Source organism: Syngnathoides biaculeatus, chromosome 22 (genome assembly GCF_019802595.1).
Source record: "Syngnathoides biaculeatus isolate LvHL_M chromosome 22, ASM1980259v1, whole genome shotgun sequence".
In the NCBI taxonomy this organism is placed as follows: domain Eukaryota; kingdom Metazoa; phylum Chordata; class Actinopteri; order Syngnathiformes; family Syngnathidae; genus Syngnathoides; species Syngnathoides biaculeatus.
Genome location: NC_084661.1, coordinates 8441919 through 8469543, shown reverse-complemented (window position 1 = coordinate 8469543; position 27625 = coordinate 8441919). Strand labels below are relative to the sequence as shown.

The 27625-nt window shown below is 41.6% G+C and overlaps 1 protein-coding gene across 2 annotated transcripts in view; it reads left to right on the top strand.

Moving 5' to 3' along the window:
• Positions 1-27581, top strand: part of si:dkey-191m6.4 (rho GTPase-activating protein 22) — a 39647-nt gene extending 12066 nt beyond the window's left edge. The window contains exons 2-9 of one of the 2 annotated variants that reach the window (XM_061810975.1): positions 9605-9804; positions 12760-12847; positions 19503-19631; positions 23037-23244; positions 23321-23593; positions 23688-23809; positions 24466-25459; positions 25538-27581. In XM_061810975.1, coding sequence (XP_061666959.1) covers positions 9619-9804; positions 12760-12847; positions 19503-19631; positions 23037-23244; positions 23321-23593; positions 23688-23809; positions 24466-25459; positions 25538-25760 — 2223 coding nt within the window. In that variant the 5' untranslated portion in view covers positions 9605-9618 and the 3' untranslated portion in view covers positions 25761-27581. Of the gene's footprint in view, positions 1-9604; positions 9805-12759; positions 12848-19412; positions 19632-23036; positions 23245-23320; positions 23594-23687; positions 23810-24465; positions 25460-25537 lie in introns of those variants that run through there. The other variant, XM_061810976.1, reaches the window with a different exon arrangement.
• The last annotated feature ends 44 nt before the right edge of the window (positions 27582-27625 follow it).

Here is a 27625-nt window from a genome sequence, read left to right as displayed (position 1 = left end):
AGTCAAGATGGCAGGAATTATGACAATAGCAGCCAGTATTAGCACAGAATCCTCTGACAGACTGACGCCAGTGAACATGATTTGGATCGTGATTGGTCGATTCTCCACACAACCACATCCGAGTCGTGGGAAGGTGTGCACACTTGTGCAACCACATCTCGGGTTAGCATTTTTACTTTCAAATATTTTTTTGTAATTTGAGTTAGACATGTTTTATGTAGTCACTGATGGTATAGTGGTACACACACCTGCCTTTGGTGCTCGCAGCGTGGGATCGATTCCCACTCAGTGATGGTGTCGATATCTGTTCTGCGACTGACTGGCGACCAGTTCAGGAGGTAAACAGTCTTTTTCCCGAAGCTAGCTGGAATAGGCTCCATCTTTAGTGAGGATAAGCGGCTTGAATAATGGCATGACATGTTTTTGGTAACAATGATGGTGGAATAAGGTTTTAAATCATTTATCTTAGTCTATTTTTTATGTATATATCGCAAAATCCTGATGTTTGAATAGGAGTGTGTGGACTTTTTATGTCCACTGTATATTCTGACGAGCCTCCAGATATCAATATGAAATTAAATTTTCCTTCAAAACAAATATTTGATATCCAGCCTCACCGTGACAACACACTTTTGTTCCGTCACCAAATAATTATAAACAAAACATTTTGCAGAATGCAAAACAAAAGTCTCAATTTGTTTTGCACTTAATGGTACAATCTGTTTAGTTGTATCCATTTCAAATATAGACTGCGGCTCCAGGGGCCTGGGATGTTATCAGACCCTTTTGGAACTGTATTTTTTCTCCCCTGTTTTTTTTGGAGTTGTGCCACTGGAATGCCTGAAGCAAGTAATTACCGACCCAGCGTAGCATCTGGGAGTCCCGCACATGTGACTTCCAGTCAATTGGCAATGTCACTCTGCGAAAACTAGAAGAGGCCATATTTTTGGGAAGTGGTTCAAAGCTGGGCTAGGTTCCAGCACCCCCGCGACCCTCGTGAGGATGAGCAGCTGGATGGTTAAAATGGAGGTATGGCTTTACAGTAGAAGGGAATTCTCGTAAGACCAAATTGACTTCTCAGAATAGCGAGAGCAAATGATAGAGGAGGAAGAATTAGACAGGGATGAGGTGGAGGGGTTGCGGTAATGAGGGGAGAGAAGCTTAGGAAGTCCAAATTAGGTAGAGGAGGAGGTGACACCTGCCAAACGACACCCCCAACCGCCTCCATCCCCACTTAATTCCCTTTTACTTTGAAATGCTTCAAAGTTATAGAAGATGTTGCTTGTGAAAATTGAAGCTAAAATCAGGATTAAATTGCGATATTGTTCCAGTCCCCCAAAAAGCTCCATCCATCCACCCGAGGCGGATGCGCCACTATGAATAATGCAGCGTGGAGGGGTGGATGCCACTGGGCGTGTGCTCGGAAAGAGAAAGAAAAAAAACGAGAGAGGTAGTTCCTCTCTGTCCAGTCCCTCCCCCTTTTCCCTGGTTCCGTTCCCCTCCCCTGTGCTCCCAACCCCCCCAGCTGGTGGCCGCACTGCAGAAGGTCAGAGAGAGGAGAGGGAGAGAACGAGGAGGCTGAGGGGTAGACAGGCAGGGCTGCTGTGGGTTGGATGTACACGAACATGCTGAGAGGAGAGCATGCGGACAAGCCATGACAACCATGCTGAGTCCCAAGATCAGACAGACCAGAAGAGGTACGACGCTTTATCAATTCACCTCATTTTATTTATGTATTTATTTGTTGGGTTCAGTTTTCAAAAATCACTATTTTTAATTGATAGTCTTTAATCCGTACAAATTGTGCTTAACTGTGACATGCAGTTTAGCACATTTATCCTGCTGCCTCACTTCTCCTCTACAATAATGTAGTGGTTTGCAATTTAAAAAAAAAAGGCAGAAATGTACAGTTTTAATATTCAACAAGAACAACTGGGCGTAGAATCTGGTTGGAAGCAATTACATCTCTAGTTTCATCACTGCTATGAGTCTGCCCGTCAGCAGCTGCTGCTGCTGCGTGTGTGTGCGTAACCTCTGATGTGTGTGTACTTGAAAAAGGATGCGTTAATAAGCCCATGTGTGCATATGCGTCCATGTCCACGTGTCCTTCCTTCCACCCTGACTCCAATTATTCATCTGGATGCGATTAAGATGCGATGAATAGCTCCCGATAATGGCAGTGGGAAGCTGAAATCCTCTCCCGGAGCTGCGCGAAATTGTTCTTTAGGAGGATCCCACGTGCGTTTGGATGCATTATCAGACAATAGGCATTGGTCATGTGTGTTTTATGAATTGCCACGTTTAACTGCTCGCATAAAACATGATTAGGATTATATCTGTCACTTTCTTTTCTTCTTTTTTCTGTATCCATCCCAAAGATCTAAATTCTTCAGCACTGAACTGGCACTCATCCTCGCCAAACTGCTGCAAAATAGTTAAGAGAAAATCGATGAAACAAGTGACTGACGATGTCCATGATGCGAATTGGCCATTTTACAAGACCACCAAACCAAATGTTGCAAAACTTATGAATACTGAAATAAGGACCATCTTATCTCAGTTTACTCAGAAATGTACTCATTGTGAAATCTGGGCCTGTTGACAAGAAACAACAATCTGATTTACTTCCAGGACACCATGAGGAATAATAAACAGGTTTATAATACCTTCTGCTATAATGGAAGAGCATTTACTGTTATTCCTGCCAGTATATCTCACTGGCATATAGCTAGATGAAGGTTACGTGCATGGTCGGCTATATTTTTCTTTTAGTTGACATCAGATATTCTGTCAGTGTTTTAATTGCCTGCTTATCAGCTGCTTCCCTTTCCACAGCATCTTTTTGCTATGCATTACCATGGTTTTATGATCAAAGTCGCACAGCGCGCGGCAACTCTTTGACATTCTGCCTTTCTGCATGAATAACGGCTGCACCGACTGGCGCAATCATTAATGGCAAACTCGCGTACACACGTGGAGATAACGCGCACATGAAATGCACATACTGCCGCATCGTTTCCAATTCACTGCAGGTTCCTCATGCGGGCACTACAGTATATGATCTGCCACACCCCCGCCGCTTGTCAGTGTGTGGATTTAAACACACACTTGAACGCGCACACAAAACCAGCTAGGTCATTTATCAGCAGTCCAAGGCCCCACTGCAAGTTCCGCACTGATGCACCTGTAACTCTGCCCACCATGAATCACCGCCCAACGACGAGATTGATGGAATTAAACTCCTCCGGGATGCCTGGGCATCCTTGTATATGTGTGAAATGACGTGCATGGATAGCTTGATGGTACGTGTCACACATATTAAAAACAAAATGTCGCTTTATGGTGGATTAATGGGCGCTATAAAAGGAAGTCAGACGGTCGCGTGATTTTCTTTTTTTGTCTGGAATTGATGAGTATATGAAGGCCGCCTTAGGGACATTTTTTGCGTGAGTCAATATAGAGTTGTATGGAACATTCAGTGGTAGGAAATGCTTTTATCTTATTTTAGTTACCTTGTTTACCTCCATAAGAGGAACAACTGTATTTACTGTATGAGGTGTGCCTAATGTTATGGCCAGAATGCCATTTGATCATCCTTGAGAGTGATACTTGCTTCCGTTTAAAATGTAGTAAGCTGTTTTTCAAGAATATTTTTAATATACCATTATGGTGACTGTGGGGGAAAAATGAAAGCATTTTAGAGAAATTACTTTATGATATCCAGTGCATACTCGTTATTTGACATCCACAGATTCACTTTTTACAAATTTTGTCTTTTTCTTTCCTTTTTTTGGGTTGTGGAGAAGCAGCCCCTAAACCACTACTGTCAGTAGTGCGAGTCCACTGTGTACAGTGGTCCAAACAGCATTTTTTTTTTCTACATACAAGCTGTCTTGCAGATTTTTGGTTTTGACATAGTGGGAAAAATTTTGATATGAGCGCTGTGCCATAGATGGGTAGCATCTGTGTTAAAGTGTGATACCTTTTAAGCAGTGAATGTTTGAGCACAAACAGTGGAGCAATACTGACAATATAGCAATACACACAGGTACGCAGTATTTTCTTTATATTTTGTGGAAAAAAATGACAAATTATTCATTGTTTACTGACTGATTGCTATTACTACAGCTTATTGAGTGAGTTGTGAATTTTTTCTTTGCATTTCTCTGCCCTTTATTGTACCCCTCAGCCCACACCAGAAGGAGTAGCTCAATATCCATTTAACTGGTAAAAACTGTTTCTTTACATGTTGACGCACTGTATTAAAACTGTAAACATCAATGATTCTTGCTCAAATTTGTATCAAAATTTCTAATTGTCAGATAACATAATGTGTAGATAAGCATTTTTTTTAATCAGTCCCATTTTTTTACAATAGGTGAACAACCAATTATCCTGAACCTCTGATTTAAAAATTGGTTTTCCATCAAGTTGTTGTGCATTTGCTATAATATGAGCCAAATAACCCATTATAGGATTTCATATTCATAGTGGCTGTGTGAGGGGAAAGCATATCTACAACGAGCCCCAAGACAAAAATGAATTTGACACCCCTGCTTAACAGGATAAAAAGGATGGATAGAATCACTGTAGGGGCAATTATACCATCAAGGCACCAGAATCTTAATGGGTCACCACCCCTCTTCTCACCATCTCCTGCAAACCAGGAATTAGCATGCTAACAAACAGCTGGGCACCCTGTGAACAACACCCCATGATTCATAATGCACGTAACAGTATTAATTAACATTCTGACCTGACAGACGTACAGATTGCTGTATTAATCCATCAAGCGTAAAGTATTTGGAGAAGGGCAGGTACTTGGAGACTGACTGTATGAAAGGCTTGGCGTATGTGTCACGTTCATTTTGAGCTAATCAGATCCATTTTTGGATGCGTGCCGCCTGCTGCTAAGACTTGTGCCTGAAGGCACCCATGGGGAAACTAATGCATTAAACATGATGGAAATGTATGCATGCAGTACAATTGTCTGGCCTATTATATATATATATATATATATATATATATATATATATATATATAGTTGTTTTTTTTTTACTTATGTTTACAACTTCTGAACATGCCTGTCCTTTGCTTCTCCAGCCTTTGATAATTGAACATAATACCTCACAAGCAGCCACATTGTAGCTCCACCTACCCGAGGAAGGTCTGAATCACCATGAACACAATGTTCGACTTGGAGTTTGGGCACAACAAAAAAAAATGAAAATAAAAAAAATCAGTGACTAAACTGTGAATCACAGAGCCGCATGTGTTACATTCACACACAGCTGACGTGTTAAAGAGTGGAACGCTTTTATGTGAGCACTGGCCAGGCACAGAAGGATGGAAATGTATTAGGAATTGAGAATCTAAAAAAAAAAAAAAGTTAATTGCTCAGTCCCTCATGTATGATCTTAAAACTAAAATGGCTTGAGGAGAAACACCCTGGTCTCAACAGTTTAATGATTGAATAAATAGTAATTATATTGGGCAATGCATTTACCCGGAATGCAGCAAATACACAGTGGCCTGAAGAAACTTTTTAATTAAGCCTCAATGTTGTCTATTTTGCCCGTTACAACACAACTGAGCTTTGCATCCGTAGTTAAATGTCAGCCTAGCACCCTCGACGCTCTCTCTGCAGCCACTCACAGGAGAAGCGTTACTCCATATTTTAATGAGGTGTTGATTTTTACCTCAACAATCATTAACATCGTGACTGATGGGATGGATGTTGATCGAATATGACGCCAGATGCCATTCAGCCTGAGTGAGTAGAATTCACTTCAATCCTTATGTTATTGGTTTAATAATGGAGAGCAACATTAAGTGCATATTCATTGCAAACCATGCATTTAAAAATAGAAAACAGAAAAGAGAATAATCAATGTTTGTTTGTCGCTTATGATATTTAATGTGTCTGCATCCTTTCGATAATAACAGAGCAATTTGTGATTAGGTAAGAGCAGTACCACATGGACGATAAGAACTAGACCGCGTCTAAGTAAGACGAATGAAGGGATACGCGTCATAAATGCGAAATATTACAAGAGAACTTCAGTTAATCGATTTCAACATTTTGGATGCACTGTTCGGGGGGAAATGAGAAACTCCTTTAAAGATGATGAAGGGAAATTTGATGTCTCTCATCTGCAGTTGCTTATTATCATGTTCCAACATTGTCTCACATGGCAACCTTGAAACACTTCACCAAAGCAAGACTTCAACTTAGTTTTTAGAGGCACAGACGCCTGCCACCAAAGTGATTTAAATGGGCTTTAAACGGATTAAGAAGGAAATCAATTTTGGAATGAACCTTGAGAAAGTGTTTGGAAATGGGCAGGTGCTTTATCAAGAGAAAGAATGTCATGTCATGTCATTAACAAAGCTGCCTATCCTCACAAGGGTTGCGGGAAAGCTGGAGCCTATCCCAGCTAGCATCAGGCGAAAGGCGGACCCTGAACTGGTCGCAAGTCAGTCACAGGGTAGATATCGACACCATCACATGCCGCAATTGACCTCACACTGCCCTCACCAAAGGCAGGCGTGTGTACTACTACACCTTCAGTGATTCACAAGCAAAAGATTGATATTTGGTTTTTAGATCAACTTTTACGGAGGTTGAGTCAAACAATAAGCGCAAGGTGAACAAACATACTTTTGTTGACTCAATGTTCTGATAAAACCGGTTCTGTGATGTAGCTAATCATCTGGGTATTGTACAAGAAGCTGTTTTTACGCCATACTTCAAATAAAACCTTTCATACATTGGATTAGCTCACCTCAAAGGTGACAGGCATTAGTTCATATTTTGCATCAGTTGTAAAGGTTGAGTGATGTGCATATACAACGCTGTCATCGGTAGATGTAGGAAAAGTACTGAGGGTGTACTGAAGTGTTTTTCATGTAGAATCACTATTGAAACACCTTACAAAATGTTATACCATCTTATAAACTGCACTGATAGAATTAGACATCATAACGACTGTATGGCAGTTGCCTTGAAGACCAAAGCAGAAAGAATAGTGTCCTCCGATGTCTCACTTCACCCAAAATACCACCACAATGGTATGCTAATGCTAGTATTACGCATACAGTAAACACCCCAGGGCCTGAAATGTCCACGAAGCAAATAATAAGGTGATCAAATGCCACTGTTGAGTTCCCCTGTGCCCCCCAAACTAGTGAGGCTGCTCTATATATAAGATCATGCCAAGAATACCGGCCGTGCTTTGTTTAATGTCTGACCAAATGATAGAAATTTTTTTTTTTAAATCAGCATCTGTGTGTTCCTTTTGCAAATATATTATACAATTCCCAATTTTAAATTGCGTGTGTTAGAGGTGAATCCTGCATCTTACGAGGGTGTTTCTAATATTTGAATGACCTGACCCAAAATGTTGGAAACCACCGCAATACGATGCAGGGGGATCTACACTGTCAACTATATTTCTAGACGTATGATTCTATAAATACCTTGATCAACTATGCGTAGACGAGGTCAGTTACAAACTGATCTCTCCTTAATCATCCACTCCAACATGCTTTTTTTTAATTTTTCATTTTTTACAGAGAGCGAGCACTATAAAACATTATGCTTCTAGCTAATGAAATTGAATTGATTTTCTTTTTTTCCCCCTTTCTCCGTTCCCATATTCCTTCTCCAGAATTGATCATATCTTTGCACGTGCGCGCGCTAGCTGGGAGGACGCCCGTATAAATTATTCATGACCATTAAATCGCTCGGCCTTGTTTTCATACCCCGCCACGAGTTCATACCTACTATGTACAATAAATCCATATGGGCAAGTTGGCAGCAAAATGTCACTGCACTGGTAAATGGTTTTTGTGATTCTGGGTGAACGCTGAGTGGTGGCAATGTTGAACCCCTGCTCAGCTCGTGAGAATCCTTTTAAAAGCGATAGTGGACAATGTGTGTTATCTCAGTCGGGGGTGGGGGGGTGTCTGACGTCACTTTGAGACATGGCTGTGCTGTCAGTCCCTTTGGTTTGAATCTGCCCTTGACTGAGCTCAGGTTTCACACATGTGTTGAGAATGTTTCAGTCGGTTGCTCCCATGTGGTCCTATTATCTAAACTCTTGTCTTTCTTTTGGCTTGTGGCAAGACAATAAGTCCATCCCAAATGGAAGACAGGTGACATCTTGGGAGGGGTCACAATACTTGATACGCCAGGCTACAGAAGTGTGTGTGTCTGCTCACCCCATCACTCTCTCAACATTATTTGTGCTCTATTCTTATTTGTGCAACGCTGCCTCTGTATCTCATCTTGAAGTGTTGTAGCCCAGGGGCAAAGGGTGGTGTTTTTTTTCGTTGTTGTTTTTTTGACTGAAGAGCAGCGTACACGATGACAGATTGCGCTGTCGGATGAAAATGAAAAGAAGAAGAAACTTGACATGTGGCCAAGACAGATGGAATAGTCAAATCTTTCTCAAAACATTTGTTGACTAGTCTGTATTCAGCATGTACCAATGTGAGGAAGTAATAAGGTACAAATGTTTTGTTAATGAACTGAAATAGTTTTATCGGATATCTGCACTCGATTATTCTGTTTGCTTTCCCTGCATTTGAAAACAGAACAAAAAAATGGATTGTTACTTTTTCAACCGTCACAGATGGTGACACAACGTGATTAAGACGTAACAAGAGAGAGGTTAAGTCAATAGCAGATTGGATCTTGAGTGATGGATTTAGATACTGTGGATTTACAAGGTGGATAAAAAAAAACAAGTACAGCAGCAAGATGGAGGAACGAGAAGTAGTGAGCATTAAGATGACACCTCAAAGGATACAAAAAAAAAAACGAAATATTGCCCATCTATACAATATTTTTTCATGACATTACCACAAGAATGATTTATGGCAAGTATACTGAACTGTACTTGACTAAAAAAAAAAAAAAAAAAACTGTGAAAATCAGAATGTGATTGACCCCTTTCCGAATAAAGGTTTATAATTGCCTATAGATGCCACAAGATGGAGCCAAAGCACAATTATGTTGAAACAAAGCTCCTTACAATATAAAGCCTTATCCGCGGTACAGTGGCCCTCAGCCTGAAAACAGTGAACTGGTGAGTTTTTCGTTAAATAACAGAAAATGTTACAAAACAAAAATGGACAACATGACATTTTTTTACGTCTTCTGAGTAGTGTTGTCTTTCGCAAACAATGATGATAGACAAACCTTTAATTCCTTCATTTCTCAGTTTAGTTTTAGCGTATGCATAGCACATAAGTAACGAGGTATCCCTCACAAATGACCGCGTACTATGGTCCTTGAATGCACCTTACCTCAGTACCGTAACATGAGTGAAGGTGAATGACTAAGTACTGAACGATTTAGTGACTGGATCATTTGACTGAATTGTTTCGATGAACTGATTCTCGCAATTCAGCACAATCAAAACTTTTTTTGTGTGTGTGCAAAGCAACCTCTTTGTATTGTGCCAAATAATCAAAATACATTATTGTTTTTAAATTGGATCTTATTATCTGAGTCTTATTTGACAATCATTATTAAGTACAAAGTACTTTTGCCAACTGTGGTATGGCCCCACACTAAAATAAAGTATGTTTTGTGCAGCCAGATCCAAGAGCATGGTGATGGGCGAGGTGACGCGGGGCTCCTGCCAGCCGGCCTCACCCGGCCTCCAGGAGGGCGCGCTGAAGGCCGGCTGGCTGAAGAAGCAGCGCAGCATCATGAAGAACTGGCAACTGAGGTGGTTCGTGCTACGCTCCGACCAGCTCGACTTCTACAAAGATGAAGAAGAAAGCAAACCACAGGTCGTGACAAAACTGAAATGTATTTCTTAAAAAAAAAAAATGGTTGCCTGGAGGATCGACTACAGTCAAGTCCATGAAGTGTTCTGATTGGGTAATATAGCGGAAGCACACTTTGTGTACGGATGAAAAACACCTTGTCAGCAGATATTTTCAATTCTAATTATTTATCAATGTTATGGGAAGCACGGTGGTTCAGCTGGGTTTCCCCCAGGTGTGATTCTGAGTGCGGCTGTTTGTCTCGATGTGCCCTGCTATTGGCCGGCAACCAGTTCAGGGTGTACCCCGCCTCCTGCCCGTTGACAGCTGGGATAGGCTCCAGCACTCCCTGCGATCCTCGTAAGGATAAGCGGCGAATAAAATTGATGGATGGATCAATGTTTTGCTTAAAATACTGTAACGCCTGGGATGTTAGAAATGCTACAATCACATAAAAATGTGGTCGTGTGTGCTACTAGCTTCAAAAGTGGAGTGTCCAACTGTAAGCTAAGACAAAATGAACACACAAATCAAATATTCTGTATGTAAATACGAATATGAGTTAGTTAATATTATTTGGTTAGGATGAATTAAAATATTGCCCTGTGCTCTGTTTTCCAGGGATCCCATATGATTATGCCCTTACAAAAAATAACACTCCATTTTTCAGTAATTGGTGTCATAAAATTACCAGCCACCACCAAATATTATGAATGAGTTTTTTAACTGATGGCTTCAGATACTCACATTCTAAATGCTTACTGTCTGGTACACACAGTAGGTTTCGTCCTCCATTACTGCATCAACTTAAAAATATTTGCAAGGAAAACGCTTAATTGAATCAATTTAAGACACCTTTTTGTAGCTGTGCGCTGACTCATCGGTTCCCTCTTTAGTAAGCACTTACAAGTAATGGGGTGGGTGTGTCGCTTCGTCGTATTTGGTGGGTGGGGGTGACGGGTTAGGTGAATAGGTTTATGTTGGTCTAGCAAGAGGGGATGATGTAATGCGGCAATTGCAAAAGACTGCAGGGCCATCTTCATCACCGATCCCATTTAAAACCTAATAATCACCATTGAGTATTCCTGACTGGAAGCTTGACATTTGTATTGATTTCTCCCCCCACATGGTCTTCTCTCTGGATGACTGCTGTTTATTTAATCTAGGCCATCTGCCATCACTGTGTTTTCCCTCACACACACACGTACAGACAATACACACAACATTCACATATAGGATGCCACCTACTACTCACTGTAGTCTCTGTTCTGTGGGGACCAAAGACAAAGACTAACCCTAACCCTAAATCAAATCTTGCCAATCCTCATCCGTCCAATATTGATTTGCAAACGCTGGTGCATTCACGTCCGTCACACAAGACTTAAATTGAGATACGTGCATATACTCACGAGCATGCACAACCTCCCACTCTGAAGACAGGAAGTGTGAGAATGTGCATCCCGCCTTCGTTCTACCTCTCATCCTCTAATCGATGGGATATTTGAAACTGGGAGTGCTGTTTTGTGGGAGGAGGAGGGGGAACAAAGATAATTGCAAATAATAAGGCAGGGCTGACAATAGATGCACGTTTCTGGGAATAAACTGACATATCTTACTTTTTATCAATGACTATAACTGAACTAAATTTGAAGGAAATGGAGTGTGAACAGTGAACAAGGGGATTATAATTGTAAGGGTGTGGGAATATGAACACATTACATTTCATCTGACAGATTAATCCGTTTAAAAGGGCTTTTTATTTTCCATATGCAGTTACATTCTTCCACGGGGAACCCCCAAAACCAACATTTCCATGATCTGAACGTTTTAAATTCCAATAGCTGTGGCGACCCCTAATGGGACAAGCCCATAGTCACAACAAAGCTCCTAAAATTAGAATTCAGATTCTGTCTGTTAGATGTTCAGTGTGCAACAGCAGTGTGTTTATCAGATATCGTAATGCATAATCTGTGTCCAAAAATATACTGGCTACTTCAAAATTGCATGGAAAAAAAAAAGATGTCTGACAGGAAAGTGAGAATTAATCTTTGGGGAGACAAATTGGTTGTTGCATTTATAATGATGATGGGTATTTATAGCTGAACCTGATTAAGATGGTTGTGCTTACTTTAATTAGTTGGAGCCATTACATGGTAACAGAATTCTGTGGGTTTTATTAAAAAGCCAAAGTTGGTCCAATTTAAAACATGTGCCAAGGTGGCCTCCAAGCAAATATGGATGCATGTAGAAAGGTAGCAGGAGTTTTATTTTCAGCATTAACCAGATATTATACTGTCAAATTATTCTAGAACACGCACTAAATGATACTTTTGAGACCAGCTTGATACTAATTCCCCTTTTCATGATTTTAGTACTCGGGTTACTTGTTGCCCTTTGTAAATCATTCATCCCCAATTGCCTGTGTTGTTCTGAACACATTGCACCCGAGGGAACACCCTCCCTCCCCCCGCCTCCAAAAACCTTCAATCCCCTCCTGGCTCCGATGCTCCCCTTGCACCACAACCAGCCACAGCTCCCATCGCTTCCATTTGTTGCCATGGCTGCAAATGTTGGCAACGGCCCGATGGCCCGCCGGCTGAGGCGATTTGGCAGACTCGGCGGCCCGTTTGATGGAGGATGCCAGTCAACAGATTAACAGGGCCGACGCTGGCGTCTCTTCACAGCTAACTTGGTTTTAGTTGTTGGAGCTAAATGGGTATTGATCTGGATAATGTATGCTGATAATCTGTGTGGGTGCCCGCTCAATTACAAGGATATTGCTCTTGTGATGACACAGGATGTAGTACGAGGGGGTTTGAAAACTATCAATAATTTCTCTGTCACTTTCATGTCGTGCAAAATGAAATTAGATGTAAAACAGATATATAACCATTTACAGCTCATAGGTGAAGACAAGCAAAAGGAAAACCTGTTGGCTATTTCATTTGTTAAAAGTCAGCGTTGTGTTGTGTATTTCAGGGCTGTATACCTCTGCAGGGATGTCAGGTGAACGAGCTCACAGCCAACCCAGATGAACCAGGACGACACCTTTTCGAGATTGTACCAGGTAACACACTGCACAGGCACCTTTTACACAGACGTAGTAATCTCCTAATGTCACAACTCATGATATGATGGCAACGCTAATAAGGATTTGGTGCTTAATTTATATGTAATTATTAAAAGACAAGGTAGTGGACTGTTTGGTCTCATGTATTAAAATTTGTTGCAAAATAAGGATTTACACTTACGTGTCAGTGAAGCATCAGTTGATATAATAACCTTTCACAAATTCCAAATACATTTGTTAAAACTTGCTAACTCAACCATGTTGCGTGAAGGTCCACCATGTGGCAATTAAATGCAAACACTAGCCAAAAATGTCCACCCTGTCAGCGAGCTCACATATTTTGCTGTTCACATTTTCATTGCTTGCTCGCAGATCATTTATATATATATATATATTTATTTGTGTGTGTGTGTTCGTGTGTGCGTGAGCTTGACCAATATGCATTCCTAACACCCTAACTTCCACTTAATACAATTAACATTTAGTTCAATGGGAAATCTCTGGTTTTTGTGTCACACTGACCTCCAAGTAGTGTTTGCTTGGGGACCTCTCCTCATGTTTAGAGAGTGGACCAGCAACTTGTGTGTTTTGTTTATGGCCGGTCAACATTGCAGAAGGGTGTGAAGTCCAATTATCCTCTCAACTTGGGAGCATGGGCCACTGGAAAATAGTCATGTGGAGTATGATGCAAGTGCCCAAATCTGGAATCTCACCTGAAGTATTTATGTTCTTGTGCTTGTTCAGTGAAGGTCATTTCTAGACAAACTGATGAGCACGAAATTTGGGTCTGACAACATAATTCTTTTTTATCATATTTTTGTCATAAAGAGGAATGTCACATCGTGATACATTTGTCATTACCAAAGCATTTTTTGAAGATTTTGATAACTCATCATTCCAAATAATTTGCACAGAGGGGAAAAACTAAGATCAAGGTGTAAAGGTTTTGGATTATACTATTGTAATTTGTGACGAAGACGGTTATGATGCATTGTTTGAGTATCACGCCATCTGCGACTAATTTCATCTTTTTGAAAATTGTAGTTATGCCAGGGTCATAGTTTCCATCTTTCAAACTTAGGACAGTGAAATACTTCTAAACAGCCTCATTTAAAACAGATGTATCTCGAGGTCACAGTTTGTTAACCATTTAATGATTGCAACATTTCAGGCTGTAAATCTTGCACCAAATAGTACACATCAGCAGAAGAGATTCGTTAGGATTTCTCTGTACAAGACAGCCCATTTGTGGTGATAAGTTATGATTTATGAAATTTGGGTACATTTTTGGAGGGCAGCGACCTTGAGATTTAGTCGGGTCTGTGTCTGTTTTTGTAATTGCCTTTTCTATCCAGATGTCAGGCATCTTCCTTTCCCACACTATTCCTCCAAAATATACAGCAAATAATGTAATCCTATTTTCAAATTATGGTTAATGTCTGGGGAAGAAATCCTGGAGGCATTTCAGCAAAACAGCAGCATTTTTGTTTCTGTTTGCATGCTGTGCCTGCAGCGAGCCGTGCAATCAAACAAAGCCGATTCCTAAGTCATGTGCCTAATTTGGAACTGAACTCATTTGCATCAAAACCTGGAGGCATCCGGGAAACTCTGGAATTATTGGAATTTTTTATTATTATTTAATAACAGCTGACTGAGTGTGCAAAGTTCTGTTGTGATAGTGTGAAGCAGTTAAGCAAGCTGAACGCATAATTCACACCTGACAGCTTCACACACTACTTACTGACTTAATGGATATCAGAAAACCCCATTTTGAATTCTTTGACCTTTATAACCTTAATTTTTATATATCATTTATGGTGGTAATGCTGACTGAGTTTTTTTAATGGTTACAGGTTGCGTATAAAATCCTTTTGGCAATCATGTTAGATTAGAATTGTTATCATGCCACTGTCTAAATCAGACAAATAACTGGATGAGCCAAAGTTTTCTTCAACTTAATCACAACAAAATTGAGACAATTGTTTTTGGCAATAAAGAAAAGAGAATTGCTGTTGGGAAACACCTGGACTCTCTATTTTTAAAAGACCAAGTCCGAAACCTTGGTGTTCTGATTGATTCCGACCTGACTTTCAAAAATCACATCACATAATCACAAAAACTGCCTTCTACCATCTGAAGAACATATCGAGAGTGAAGGCTTATGTGTCAAGCAGACCTGGAAAAGCTCATCCACATTTTATCTCAAGTAGACTTTACTGTAATGGTCTTCTAACTGGACTCCCCCCCCCCCCACCCAAAAAAAAAAAAAGAATATTAAACAACTGCAGCTCATTCAGAATGCTGCAGCTCACGTTCTGACCAAAACAAAGCGGTCAGAGCATATAACTCCAATCCTAAAGTCCTTGCACTGGCTTCCAGTCATCTTTAGAATAGATTTTTTAGTTCTGCTACTGGTTTATAAATCACCAAATGATTTAGGTCCTAAATACATGAAAGAAGTGCTTAGAGAATACAAACCTAGTGGAGCTCTGAGATCGACTGACTCAAGTCAAATAGTGGAGTGCAGAGTCCAAAGCAAACATGTTGAAGCAGCATTTAGCTATCATGCTGCACACAAATGGAATAAGTGGCCAACAGAGGTGAGGTCAGCCCCAAGTGTGAATGTTTTTAAATCCAGGTTGAAAACTCTTCTTTTTTCTCATGCTTTTTAGAATATGTCCACTTTTTTATCATATTACTTGCACTGTATGTGGTTTTGTCTTTTTTATTGTTTTGATGTCATTTTAAATGTTTTATCTCTTCGTTTTCAAATGCCTTTAATCATGTAAAGCACATTGAGTTACCTCATGTATGAAATGCGCTATACAAAAATTTGCTTTGCTTCGCTTTTGCTTTCGAAAAAGTACTTCAAACTAATGTTAGAGAAACCTGAAACTACCCTTTAAACTACTGTTCTGTACAGTATGTTTAATGAGCTGTTGTTTCCCCCCTCTGGCCCAAGTTTAGATCTTTTCTACATCAAAGTCCTCCAAATTAGTAAGACATGAAACCTCAAGCACTGCTGTGTAGTCTGTACATCCTGACAGAGCGAATACTGTAGTTTGACAGTTAACTTGACTTTGCAGTTTTCCCTCATGGCGCCCCTCAGCATTCAGTGATCCTCAGCTGAGGCCCGATGATGGCACACGAGAATATTACATAAAAAAGTATCCCTTATCAAACACGCTTGTCTAATGCTCAGTTACCAAATATAAAGGTCAGTTTTTTTCCTTGTAGCCGTATGGGCTTTCATCTATCCAAGAGTAACATTGCACTCCAAATATAGTTTAGTGGGGATGGTAAATACGCCACTGGAGATATTGCAAATGACTATGTCTATGCACAAGAACCAGAAGTCTGTGCGGATTTTATCTCACAATCTCACAGTGATTCACTGGTATTGTCTGTTTCCTTTAGTGTGCACACAAGTTTTATTTGGCAAAGATTGGAGGACAACCCATCTTCCAGTTAGTGCGCACACAAGTGACACAGACAGAAAGAGAGAGAGAGAGAGAGAGAGAGAGAGAGCCTCTCACACTCCTCCTTTGGGGATTTACTTCTCCCCAGGGGGGGCTTAGGGAGAGGACCTGCTGCCCACACTGCTCAATAGGAGAAATAGGAGGAAACCGGGTAATGAAAAGAGGGAATACAGTACATAGTTGTAAGAGTGGAACTCACTTGATGGATTCTGTTTATGTTTGGCACTGAGCACGCCTCACTGGCAGCTTCGGGCCATCGGTGCTACCTGCGTAAAGATCCGCTTGCAAGCGGAGAAGGTGCTCCATGCTCTGGAGTTAAGGGCAAAGAGAGGCCCCGAGCCAGCTTCAGCACCATCTCTCGTCTGATCTGTTCGCCCAGACATGGGGCCGGTCTGCTGCAAGCCGGACACGTTGAAGAAGCAACATCTCCAAGGTAACGGGAAACAGATGCTGGAGTTTGGTTTTTTTTTAACTAGAGTATCAAAGAGCCAAGAGAGGCATTGGGACAGCCGTGCTGTATGCTCACTATACTGTACTGTACTATACGATACTAGAAGAACTCTCTCCTGTTCTTGGTTGCCATACAGTATATTGTTTGTTGTTGGCAGAAATTAAAGAATAGCATTCAAGAAAAGGACTACAAATGTTTACCACAAATAAGCATTGCTAATTTCTGGATGTACAAAATGCTGCAGTAATTGAGAAAAGTGAAGACATCGTGCACAAAGACACTTTGAGGTAGCCCTGTTGTGCATTCATACACACACAGTGTACCGCATTTTCCGCACTATGGGGCGCACCCAAAAGCCTTCAATTTTCTCAAAAGCCGATGGTGCGCCTTATATATGGATCATTATTGAGCCTTTAGTGCACCTCCACCTAATGGATGCATAACATAACCCCAGCCTCTACTGTACCTTCTATCCTATGCGCCTTATACATGGAAGCAGTTTTAAAATAGGCAAATCATTGGAGGTGCCCCTTATAATGCGGTGCGCCTTACAGTGCGGAATATACGGTGTATATACAGTACAATACTGTTGAGGGTTGTTTGTCCTCTGTCACACTAAGTAGAAATATCAGAAACGTGTGTCCATATCATGCTATGGTTGATGTAAATGAAGCTCTTTATTAATTTAGTCACCATTACTAATTCAGAAATGCTGTTTGAGCGATGCTGTATTTGATGTGGAAATGTTGTGCTACTTAAATTTCCCACATGCACAGTTTGCCCTTTTTGTGGAGGGGTTGGAAATATATTGGGACCTTTTTGGATGTGAATCACTACTTGGATGTTCATAGGTTGAAGAGCGTCATCATTGCCAAAAATGATAAAAATCAACGGATTGAGCAAACAATAGCTTACCCTGTCGCAGTACCTTAGCTTTCGCCATTGTAGTAGTATACTGCTTTGGGCCACTGCACACTGATCGATGAGGCTGAACTGGACAATCGTGAACCAAATGACACTCGGTGATCAACCCAGATCCAAATACTAAGTAACTGCATTGATAACACTGGTGACCCTTCGTGTTCTTATCAGGAAGCAACATTTTCAGCCACCACAAAACGATAATTTTGTCAAATCGCAAACGATGCGGTTGTAAAAAGAATCAGATTTCCCTGACTGCTGTCGCTATAATATAATAATCCAAAAAGGAAATGGGCCAGAAGAAGAGTGTGAATATTTCAGAGGGTGTTGACAATGATCACAACATTCATTGAGTGCACTTGTGCATTTCATAGAAAGATTCCATGATTCACTTCTTTTGCCACAGGTACAACATCTAAAATTATAGCTACAGTTATGTGTATTACCGTCAAACCTCCATTGTTGTATAATACAATTCTTACAGATTCCATTTTGTCGTAGGGAATATAAGCGGTTACTTTCACATTCATCATGAAGCCATTTCCGCCACAGTCAACACCGCAGTGCTTCGCTTCCCGCCAGCACCGCCCGTGTGTACTGCCTGGGGAGAAAGTACACTTTTAATTGAGGATGTATCCGCAATAAACACTCAAATGCTACAGCCTCACACACTCTGTTATCATACGGCCTTCCCGCAAGCTTAAATGTCAACGTCTGGCTGACGCTATGCAGACACGACGCAATATGTCTCATCACTTAAGAAAAGTTCCTATTGGAAATGGTGTCTACATAGCGTGCAGGCACTGTTACTGCAATCAGCTCCTCCAGGGATCTTTGTACTTAATACCCATTCACTTCAGGCTGAGATGTGCCAGGGTTTTGTGTGTGCGTGCACGTGCGTGTGTGTGTGCATTCATTGATTTTGAACATCTCCGTCTGTGTGTTCTTTGTCTTATCCAGACACAATTCGGTGGCATGGAAACAAAAGATGTGTTCTGGCTCCTTAATGTCCTGTTAACGTTTAAAGTTCTCTCAGTGGCAGTGAGGTATCCACGGGCTGTTTGTTGTGCAACTCCATATCTTCCCTTCTGTACATATATACTGATTGTGCTCATTGGGAACTATATGAATACAGTATTTAGTTTTCCAGCACCACAGTTTCTATTTGGACTCCCCTCTTGCAGCTAAATGAAAGAACACAATGACTGACTCTGATCACGTGATTGTTAAAGCGCACTTTAGAACCAATTGCTGTTGGATTAGTGGGTTTTGGTGTCCGTTTTAAATGTGCATTATTTCAGGATTTTTCCATGTTTTATGTCTTAGAATAGTTGTATTTTAAGTATGATTAGGATTTTTTTTTTTTGCACTCTATCTTACCAAATGCACATTAAATATATTCTACTCGTAAAAACTGCCTGCCTGTTAAAATGACTGAATTCAACTTATTGAGCTACGATACCATCTAGTGGTGAGAAATACCCACAGCACGTTTGTTTAGGGTGAGAATGACATTCAGGCAGCATTATCACGTTCAAATTGAGTGTTCTTTATGATTATGATATATTTACGGCTCCATAGTATTAACGTGTAGTTATTTGGAGTCTAAGGTTCAGTGACTAATATACATCAGACCTGTCAAGAATAATTATAATAACCCACAAAGTTGCATTACAATTTAAAATTGCTGATTCTGGGAGCAGCTGGCAGTATCGCTGTGAGCGTTGTTGGGTAGTAGTAAACTTGTGAGGCATTTCACTCCGATGTTCTTTATCAACCTGCCTGTTGCCTGTTTTTACAGGTGCAACAGGGGAGAAGGACCGCGCGCCGATCAGCCATGAATCCTTCTTGCTCATGGCGAACTCCCAGTCTGACATGGATGACTGGGTCAAGGCCATACGCCGGGTCATCTGGGCACCCTTTGGAGGAGGTAAAGCAAAAGCTTTAACTGTCAAATTGCAGGCCTCGTGCAGTAATAAAACTAATTATTTACTGTACATAGTCTATGGGCCAAAATTGCTCCCTTTTGGCCATATGCCAATTTCATTTCTTATGATACCATGTCAGCAAGTTCCAAATTGTCACCCTGTCCTCCACCTCTCGCCCAGTAAGCTGGGACAAGCTCAAGCAACCCTAATGAGGATAAACTGTATGGAAAATGGACAGATGGATTCTCACAAGTGCACTTTATATTCTAAGAATATATGCAGACTGTCTGACATTGTGAACCAGAACATTGTATAATCAATGAAGGTTAAGTTTGAGTAATTTTTTTAAAAAAGATTGAATATAACATTTGTTAATCTGATTTCCACAGCTAGTAACAGAAGAGCTCTTTTTGTATTTATTATGCTATTAAAACAACTTCACAACGACAAAATGTTTGATTGTAATACCAAGTCAATTATAAAATTTGTGTTATGGATGCATTAAATTTTTTTTTAAAAAGCTTTTGGGATTAACAGTGACACACAATAAGAGGAGTGGGTAGATTGAGGCACATTATGAGGCTGCAGTAAATGTCTCCTGAACGTGAAATACACACCCGCCATCGATACAAGTCAAAGTGAGGATAATAGAACGGTATCATTTCATACTTTGTGCTGCCTAGGCCATATTTTGAGACCTCCCTCCTGAAGTCACAGGGCGTGCCCTCGGTCTCCGTCTAAAATAAATCCTTCACCAACCTCTGGAGCTGTCATTAACAGCAAAACTAAAAAACAGCGCACATTCCTTCTGTGCTGTCAGCAGGACACAAGCACTGTTCTAAGTTCTCAGTCCATGTGACTAGCCGCACTCCAGTGGACTCAAATGCCAGAAGTGGAATGGATTAACTTGGCAAAAACACTGGATGCTGTTGTGCAGCCTTTGAGCTGTCGAATATCACCATTACTGCGAGCTGCCAGGAAGTGACAACTGTTGCAGACGAGCAACAGGTAACAGCCATGGATCATCGATCAGCGCCGCCCTTTCCGAACATGCTGCAATGGGATTATTTTCATGCCATTGCAACCAGATACATTTGGCTACTGAAGACCAATTCGCCAAGCGTTTGTTCAGCAGTTTGGTTAGAATTGAAAATGAGAGTGCTTGAGAATCTTTGAGGAAGGGTTCTAACTGCCTGTAGATGCCACAGTATGACAGCAATACACTACATTTGTGAAAATGAAACTCTTCAACTCTCTTCAACATGTTCATCTTTTTTTTTTTTAAACTACGATTCTGAATAGTACCAGAGCACTATTTTTAAGAAAGAAATAGACAACAAAAGAAAGAGAAAATTCTCAAATTCCATCCATCCCTTTTCCAAACGCTTTATCCTCACTATGGTCACGGGGCTTGCTGGAGCCTACTTATCCTAGTTCTCTTTGGGCAAGAGGCCGGATACACCGTGAACCAGTTGCCATCCAATTGCAAACAAGTATTTGCGTTCACATCTCATCTACGGGCCATTTTGAGTCTTCAATTAACGTACCAAGCATGTTTTTTGGGGGGGGATAATGTGGGAGGAAACTGGCATAGCCCACACAGGTAAGTCCAAATTTGAACCTGGATTCCGAGAACTGTGAGGCAGATCACCAGTCATCAAGTGTCGGCAATTTGCAAATTCCAAACCTGGAATATGTGGCCGTTCATTATGCTAATATTATTTCTTCAGTTATGATAAGGTGAGTTACCATTTTGTCACTTACTTTACATTAGCAAAGCCATAGACTTTGGCATTTTGCTATTATTTGTAAATTTTGAGCCAAAGCAAGGCTAAGGTATTTATTCAAACAAGAAAAAACCCTTAACACACTTCAACATAGTGTAGGTCCTTGGTACACAAAATTGCCAAATGTATGCCTTTACATTTTTAAGAACAAAGGTGATGTTCAGAACTGTGGAAACTACAGAGGAATAAAGATTATGAGCCACACAATTAAGTTATGGGAAAGAGTAGTGGAGGATTGACTCAGGACAGAAATGAGTATCTGCGAGCAACAGTATGGTTTCATGCTGAGAAAGAGTACCACAGATGCACTATTTGCCTTGAGGATGCTCATGGAAAAGTACAGAGAAGGTCAGAAGGAGCTACATTGTATCTTTGTAGACCTAGAGAAAGCCTATGACAGTACTAAGAGAGGAACTGTGGTACTGCATGCACAAGTCTGGTGTGACGGAAAAATATGTTAGAATATTACAGGACATGTATGAAGGCAGCAGAACAATGGTGAGGTGTGCCGTTGGTGTGTCAGAAGAATTTAAGGTGGAGGTGGCACTGCATCAGGGTTCCGCAATGAGCCCCTTCCAGTTTGCGGTACTAATGAATAGGCTGACAGACAAGGTTAGACTGTAATCCCCTTGGACCATGATGTTCGCAGATGATATTGTGATCTGCAGTGAAAGTAGGGAGCAGGTGGAGGAACAATTAGAAATATGGAGATACGCACTGGAAAGGAGAGGAATTAAGATTAGCCAAAGTAAAACTGAATATATGTGTGTGAATGTGAGGGGCGGAGGAGGAGTGAAGCTCCAGGGAGATGAGATAGCGAGGGTGGACGACTTCAAATACTTGGGGTCAACAATACAGAGCAATAGTGAGTGTGGTAAGGAAGTGAAGAAACAGGTCCAAGTGGGATGGAACAGTTGGCAGAAGGAGTCTGGAGTTCTATGTGACAGAAGAGTATCCGCCAGGATGAAGGGCAAAGTTTATAAAACAGTGGTGAGGCCGCCCATGATGTACGGATTAGAGATGGTGGCTGTGAAGATGTTGAGGTTCTCACTTGGGGTGAGCAGGTTGGATAGGATTAGAAATGAGCTCATTAGAGGGACAGCCAACGTTGGATGTTTTGGAGACAAGGTTAGAGAGAGCAGACAAAGATGGTTTGGAAATGTCCAGTGGCGAGAGAATATGTTGGTAGAAGGGTGCTGAGGTGTCTGCCAGGCAAAAGAGCGAGGGGGAGACCAAAAAGAAGGTTGATGACTGCTGTGAGGGAAGACATGAGGACAGTGGGTGTTAGAGAAGATGCACGAGATAGGCTTAGATGAAAAAAGATGACATGGTGTGGCGACCCCTAACGGGACAAGCCGACAGAAAAAGAAGTATGCCTTGACAATATACTGTAGTGTGTCAAGACATCATAAGATGATGGCAAAGCAATACTTTTGTTTAAATGAATGCTCTTAACTCAGAAAATGAAACATGAATGAATATGCAGCATTTGACTGTAATTAGATGTAGAATTGTTGTTAAAACAACCAAGAAGATTCCGCTTTTGCAGATGAACTCATGTACATTTTAAGATCGTCCACGCACAGTGTAACTATATGAATGTACTTTACATTCCTCCAGGGATATTTGGCCAGAGATTGGAGGACACAGTGCAGTATGAGAAGAAGTTTGGCCCCCGGCTGGCCCCCTTGCTGGTGGAGCAGTGTGTGGATTTCATCAGGGAGAGGGGCTTGGACGAGGAGGGTCTCTTTCGAATGCCAGGTCAGGCCAACCTAGTCAAAGATCTCCAGGAGGCCTTCGACTGTGGTGACAAGCCTCTTTTTGACAGGTGGGCACATCACAAACAATTGAGAAGGGGGGAAAAAAAAAAAACTTTTCCATTCATTTTTGTGAATTCCCCGCAGCAACACAGATGTTCACACTGTGGCATCCTTGCTGAAGTTGTACCTGCGAGAGCTGCCTGAACCTGTCATTCCGTTCTGCAAATATGAAGACTTTCTGACATGCGCACACCTTTTGGCCAAAGACGAGGAGGAGGTATGCACACACTCTGCTGCTGCTTTCGTTTATTTCCATTTGTTTCAAAGTTTGCCTTTCCGACAGGGAGTTCAGGAGCTCGGGAAGCAAGTCAGCACACTACCTCTGCCTAACTACAATCTCCTCAAGTACATATGCAAGTAGGGTTTGGTTTAGTTGGCATGTCAATATTTCATTTCTTATAAGCGTATACATGAAATAACCTACTGATGAATGTCATCCGTTCCCTCGTAGATTCCTTGATGAAGTCCAATCTCACTCTAATGAAAACAAAATGAGCGTCCAGAACCTCGCCACAGTTTTTGGGCCTAACATCCTTCGACCTAAGATGGAAGACCCGGTCACCATCATGGAAGGTACAGGAACGACAATCACAAATTCATTTTTATTCGGAATTGATTTGAAGGTGAAATAATTTTTTTGGAAGGACATTTGCTCTATTTTTCATTTTGTTTAAATCAATGATTGCCAACCACTGTGCCGTCGTGAGAGATTATCAAGTATACTGTAGGAAATTATCTAATTGAACTTAACTGGCCTGAAAATGGTTAAATCTCAGTTTGTCTTTCATCGATTCCGGCGAGTGTGTCTGATTTGTATTCATTTACAGGCCCAAATTTCACGAGAGTGCATTTATGAGTACACTACAAAGCTGTAACATCCTTGTCGAGATGGTATTGTCATTATTTCAGTACATTCCCTTTAGGTTGGTGCTGTGCCATGAGATTTTGCCAATCTAAAATATGTCTTGGCTCAATAAATGTTGGGACTCACCAGTTAAAGAGCCAACAAAAACATAACATTTGGAAAATTTGGAAAAGACATTTGATCAAATGTGCTTCTGGAGTCATTTGTGAGCAATAAAAATGGTGATTCGTGATGAGGACTACGCCAAGGTTTGTTGAGAATGTGAAATAAAATTACAAAGGAATTCTACAAGTATGATTGGAATAGAGCTTTAAAAGCTCCAAAAATACATGACATGAAAGTGAATGTGATCCCTTTTCCCTAGGGACCTCTTTAGTCCAGCACCTAATGACGATCCTGATCAGGGAACACAAGTGTTTGTACTCAGGGAGGCACCAAGAGGGCCTCAGTGTACCCCAAGCTGAGCATCAGCTCCTCAATCGTAGTCTTGGTGCCTGGATCTCTGAAGAGGACTTGCAGAGTTCCTCGATCTCTAACCCGGAGCAAGAACTGAACAGCACTGCCTCATCACTCGAAGCCAAACTGTGCGGCGCTGTCACCACCACGCAGACCCCGAACCCTGGACCAAAACTGGGGCCTTCGTCGGCAAAGGGGGAGACGGTGGTGAGCCCGAGTAAACAGGCCAAGAGTATCCCGTCATGGAAGTACTCTTTTAAAAGCTCCTCTACACCTCGTTGTCAGCCGCAGCCTAAGCAGAGCGGCTCCGGGGTGGAACCAAGTGCCGCGCCTTCTGGTGGAGGAGGAAGCAGTAACTGGCTGATGAACGGTTTGTCCTCCTTGAGGGGGCACAGACGCACCTCATCAGGTGAAAGGTCGACCCGGGACCGGGACTCCACCGGCTCCTCACAAAGACTCTCCACCTATGACAACGTCACCTCCTCCTCCAGCATGGGCAGCGTTCAGAGTGTTGGCAGCACACCTTGGTCCACGTCTTCCTGTGAGACCTCAGTGCCAGATCCTGGTAGCGGCGATCCCTCGGCCCAACACAACTGTGGAGCGGTGGGTGAAGGTGGGGACAAGGGAGAGTGGACGGAGGGTCAGAGGGAGCCCGAGACGGGAGGCGACGGTGGGACCACCACGGATCCAAGCTCTGAGCAGGACAGCTGTGAGGCAATGGAGCTGTGCGGCAGCAGTGCGGCCTGCAGTGAAAATGGCAACGCGAGCATGCTAGCTGGAGTTCCGTCCATCATCATGTCTGAGGATGGCGACGCAACGAACGTCACACTGAGCGGTCAGGTAGAGGATCTCAAGGACGAGCTCAGGAAACAGAAGGCTGCTTATGAGGCCAGAATTCAAAAGTGAGTACCGTCTGTAGAATATTGGAGAGTACTGTCTATCTAAATTAAGTGATGGTGCATTTGTATGGGTGTGTACAGATTGGAGGACTCCAGTGCTGTCCTATACGCTCACATGGAGCGTTTAGAGCAGGAGATGGAGCAGGAGAAGAAGAGGCAATGCATGCTGGAAATCAAACTCCGGAACTCAGAGCGAGCTCGGGAGGATGCCGAGAATCGCAACAAACTTCTGGAGAAGGAGATGGAGGACTTCTTTTCAACCCTGGGAGATCTTACCATGAGTACGAGGACCAGCGATATTTGACCTGTAAGGTGGGATGAAGTCAGGATATGGTTTAGAAAAGGGCTCACAGCATCCTCAATGCAGCGGGATGTTTGGCCATGTTTGAGTGCACTGAAAATAAATGAGAGACTCAGAAAGAGGAATCGGGGTCGGACTCTGAGGTGTTTAGCATGCTTCACACGGAACAAGAAACCAGTCACTCTTCTTTACTGGTGAGCACTGATCAATGTGACCAAACTGTAGCGAGTCAAACGATCATGCAATACTTATCTCTGCTGTGTCACTTGGTGACATATTTGCTAAATATTAACGTAGATTAAACCCCCACTATTTAAGAGTAAGAGGGGCAGAGCCCTTCTGCGAATAGGAAAACGAGGAATTGACAAACCCCGCATCCCCACCAAAAGGTTGAGAATACCCTATATTAAAACTTGAACAAAATATACCAATACTACAGAAACATAACGCAAACACCCCAACATCCATAAAAATAGCTATTTTCACTCAAAAATTAAGACCTCGGTTGTTTGTTCGCTTGAGCTTTTTCATAGCCTTTCAAACGGAGCAAAAGCATACATGTGACAGAAATCAGGTTAAAGTTCGCACGGTCCCATCATACATTGATCTTAGAACAATCAACATGTTTGACTCCAACATACTTCCTTGACTCCAATTACTACTTTCTAATTAGCCAGGGCTATAACGGCATTTTATGGAGTCTTAAGGTGTTTCAGAAAGTGCACAAAAAAGAAACGAAAAAAATGCTAATTTTCAACGGAATAGCTGAACATAGGTACCACAGGAAAAAAAAAATGCGAATAGATGAATTTGTGAATAGTGGACTGCGAATAGGTGGGGCTTCACTATCATCCCAAACCATGTTGCTAAATTCACATCTGTTCAATTATTTATTATTAACTATTCCTACTGTACTTTAGTAGCCAGTAAAGTGGAAGTTCCTCTACTCACATAATGGAACATACACACAATTGTATTGTGTTTAGACCGTCAGCGAGTCTTGTCTGCATTTGCCCTCAAGCCCTCTTCAGTCACGTGACTTCCAGGTCAAACCTTCAGTGTGTCATGGTTCAAGTGAAGGCCAGTTCAAAACGCTTCTGACCTGGCTGCCATGTTGACTTTGGCACATGAAGCTCAACACTGCCTTTAAACAAACAACGGTATTTCCTGGTTGTGCCTTCGGTGAAGTCCTTTTAAACATTAAAACAAAAACAATAGCGCTGCTTGACTGGTCCGCAGACGTAACGTCCCTCAAGAACACGTTGTTGCATTTACTCATGATGACCATGTCGACAAAAGTGCTGCTGACCAATAACTTAGAAGGTGCCAATTATTGTGAAAGTGATTTTGTGCTTTTTTTGAATGGAAAGAATGTACCCTCCCTTGTAGTGAATGTACTCGTGTTTGATGAAGCCAGCCTGAGAGGAAATGCACTGGTCAGCGCTTCCTCCGTTTTTCGTGTCTGACTAACTCTCTTAGGAAGAAAATAAAGCCTGTGCATATTTGTTCATGGAGCACTGCATGCTGATTAAAAATGACTCAACAAAAGGGCCAAACCACGAAAATTTGCTTCGGTTAAGAATCACATCACTGTTTGTTATTTTAAATACACTGCATTTTATAGGCAGATGTTAGGATTTTTACTGCACATGAATGTCCTGGAAGACTACTACCAACCACCCGTATCAGTTGTCACAGCAGTCCAGTAGAAAGATTCATTTTCCTCATATGTATAAATGCAATGTCACAACTAAGTCTAAATGTTTTTATGGGTCATCCATTGATGGTGCTTTTTATTTATTTGGGTATACATGATTGTAATGAATGGACACATATAGAGAATAAAGATGAAAAGTTCATCCAAATGA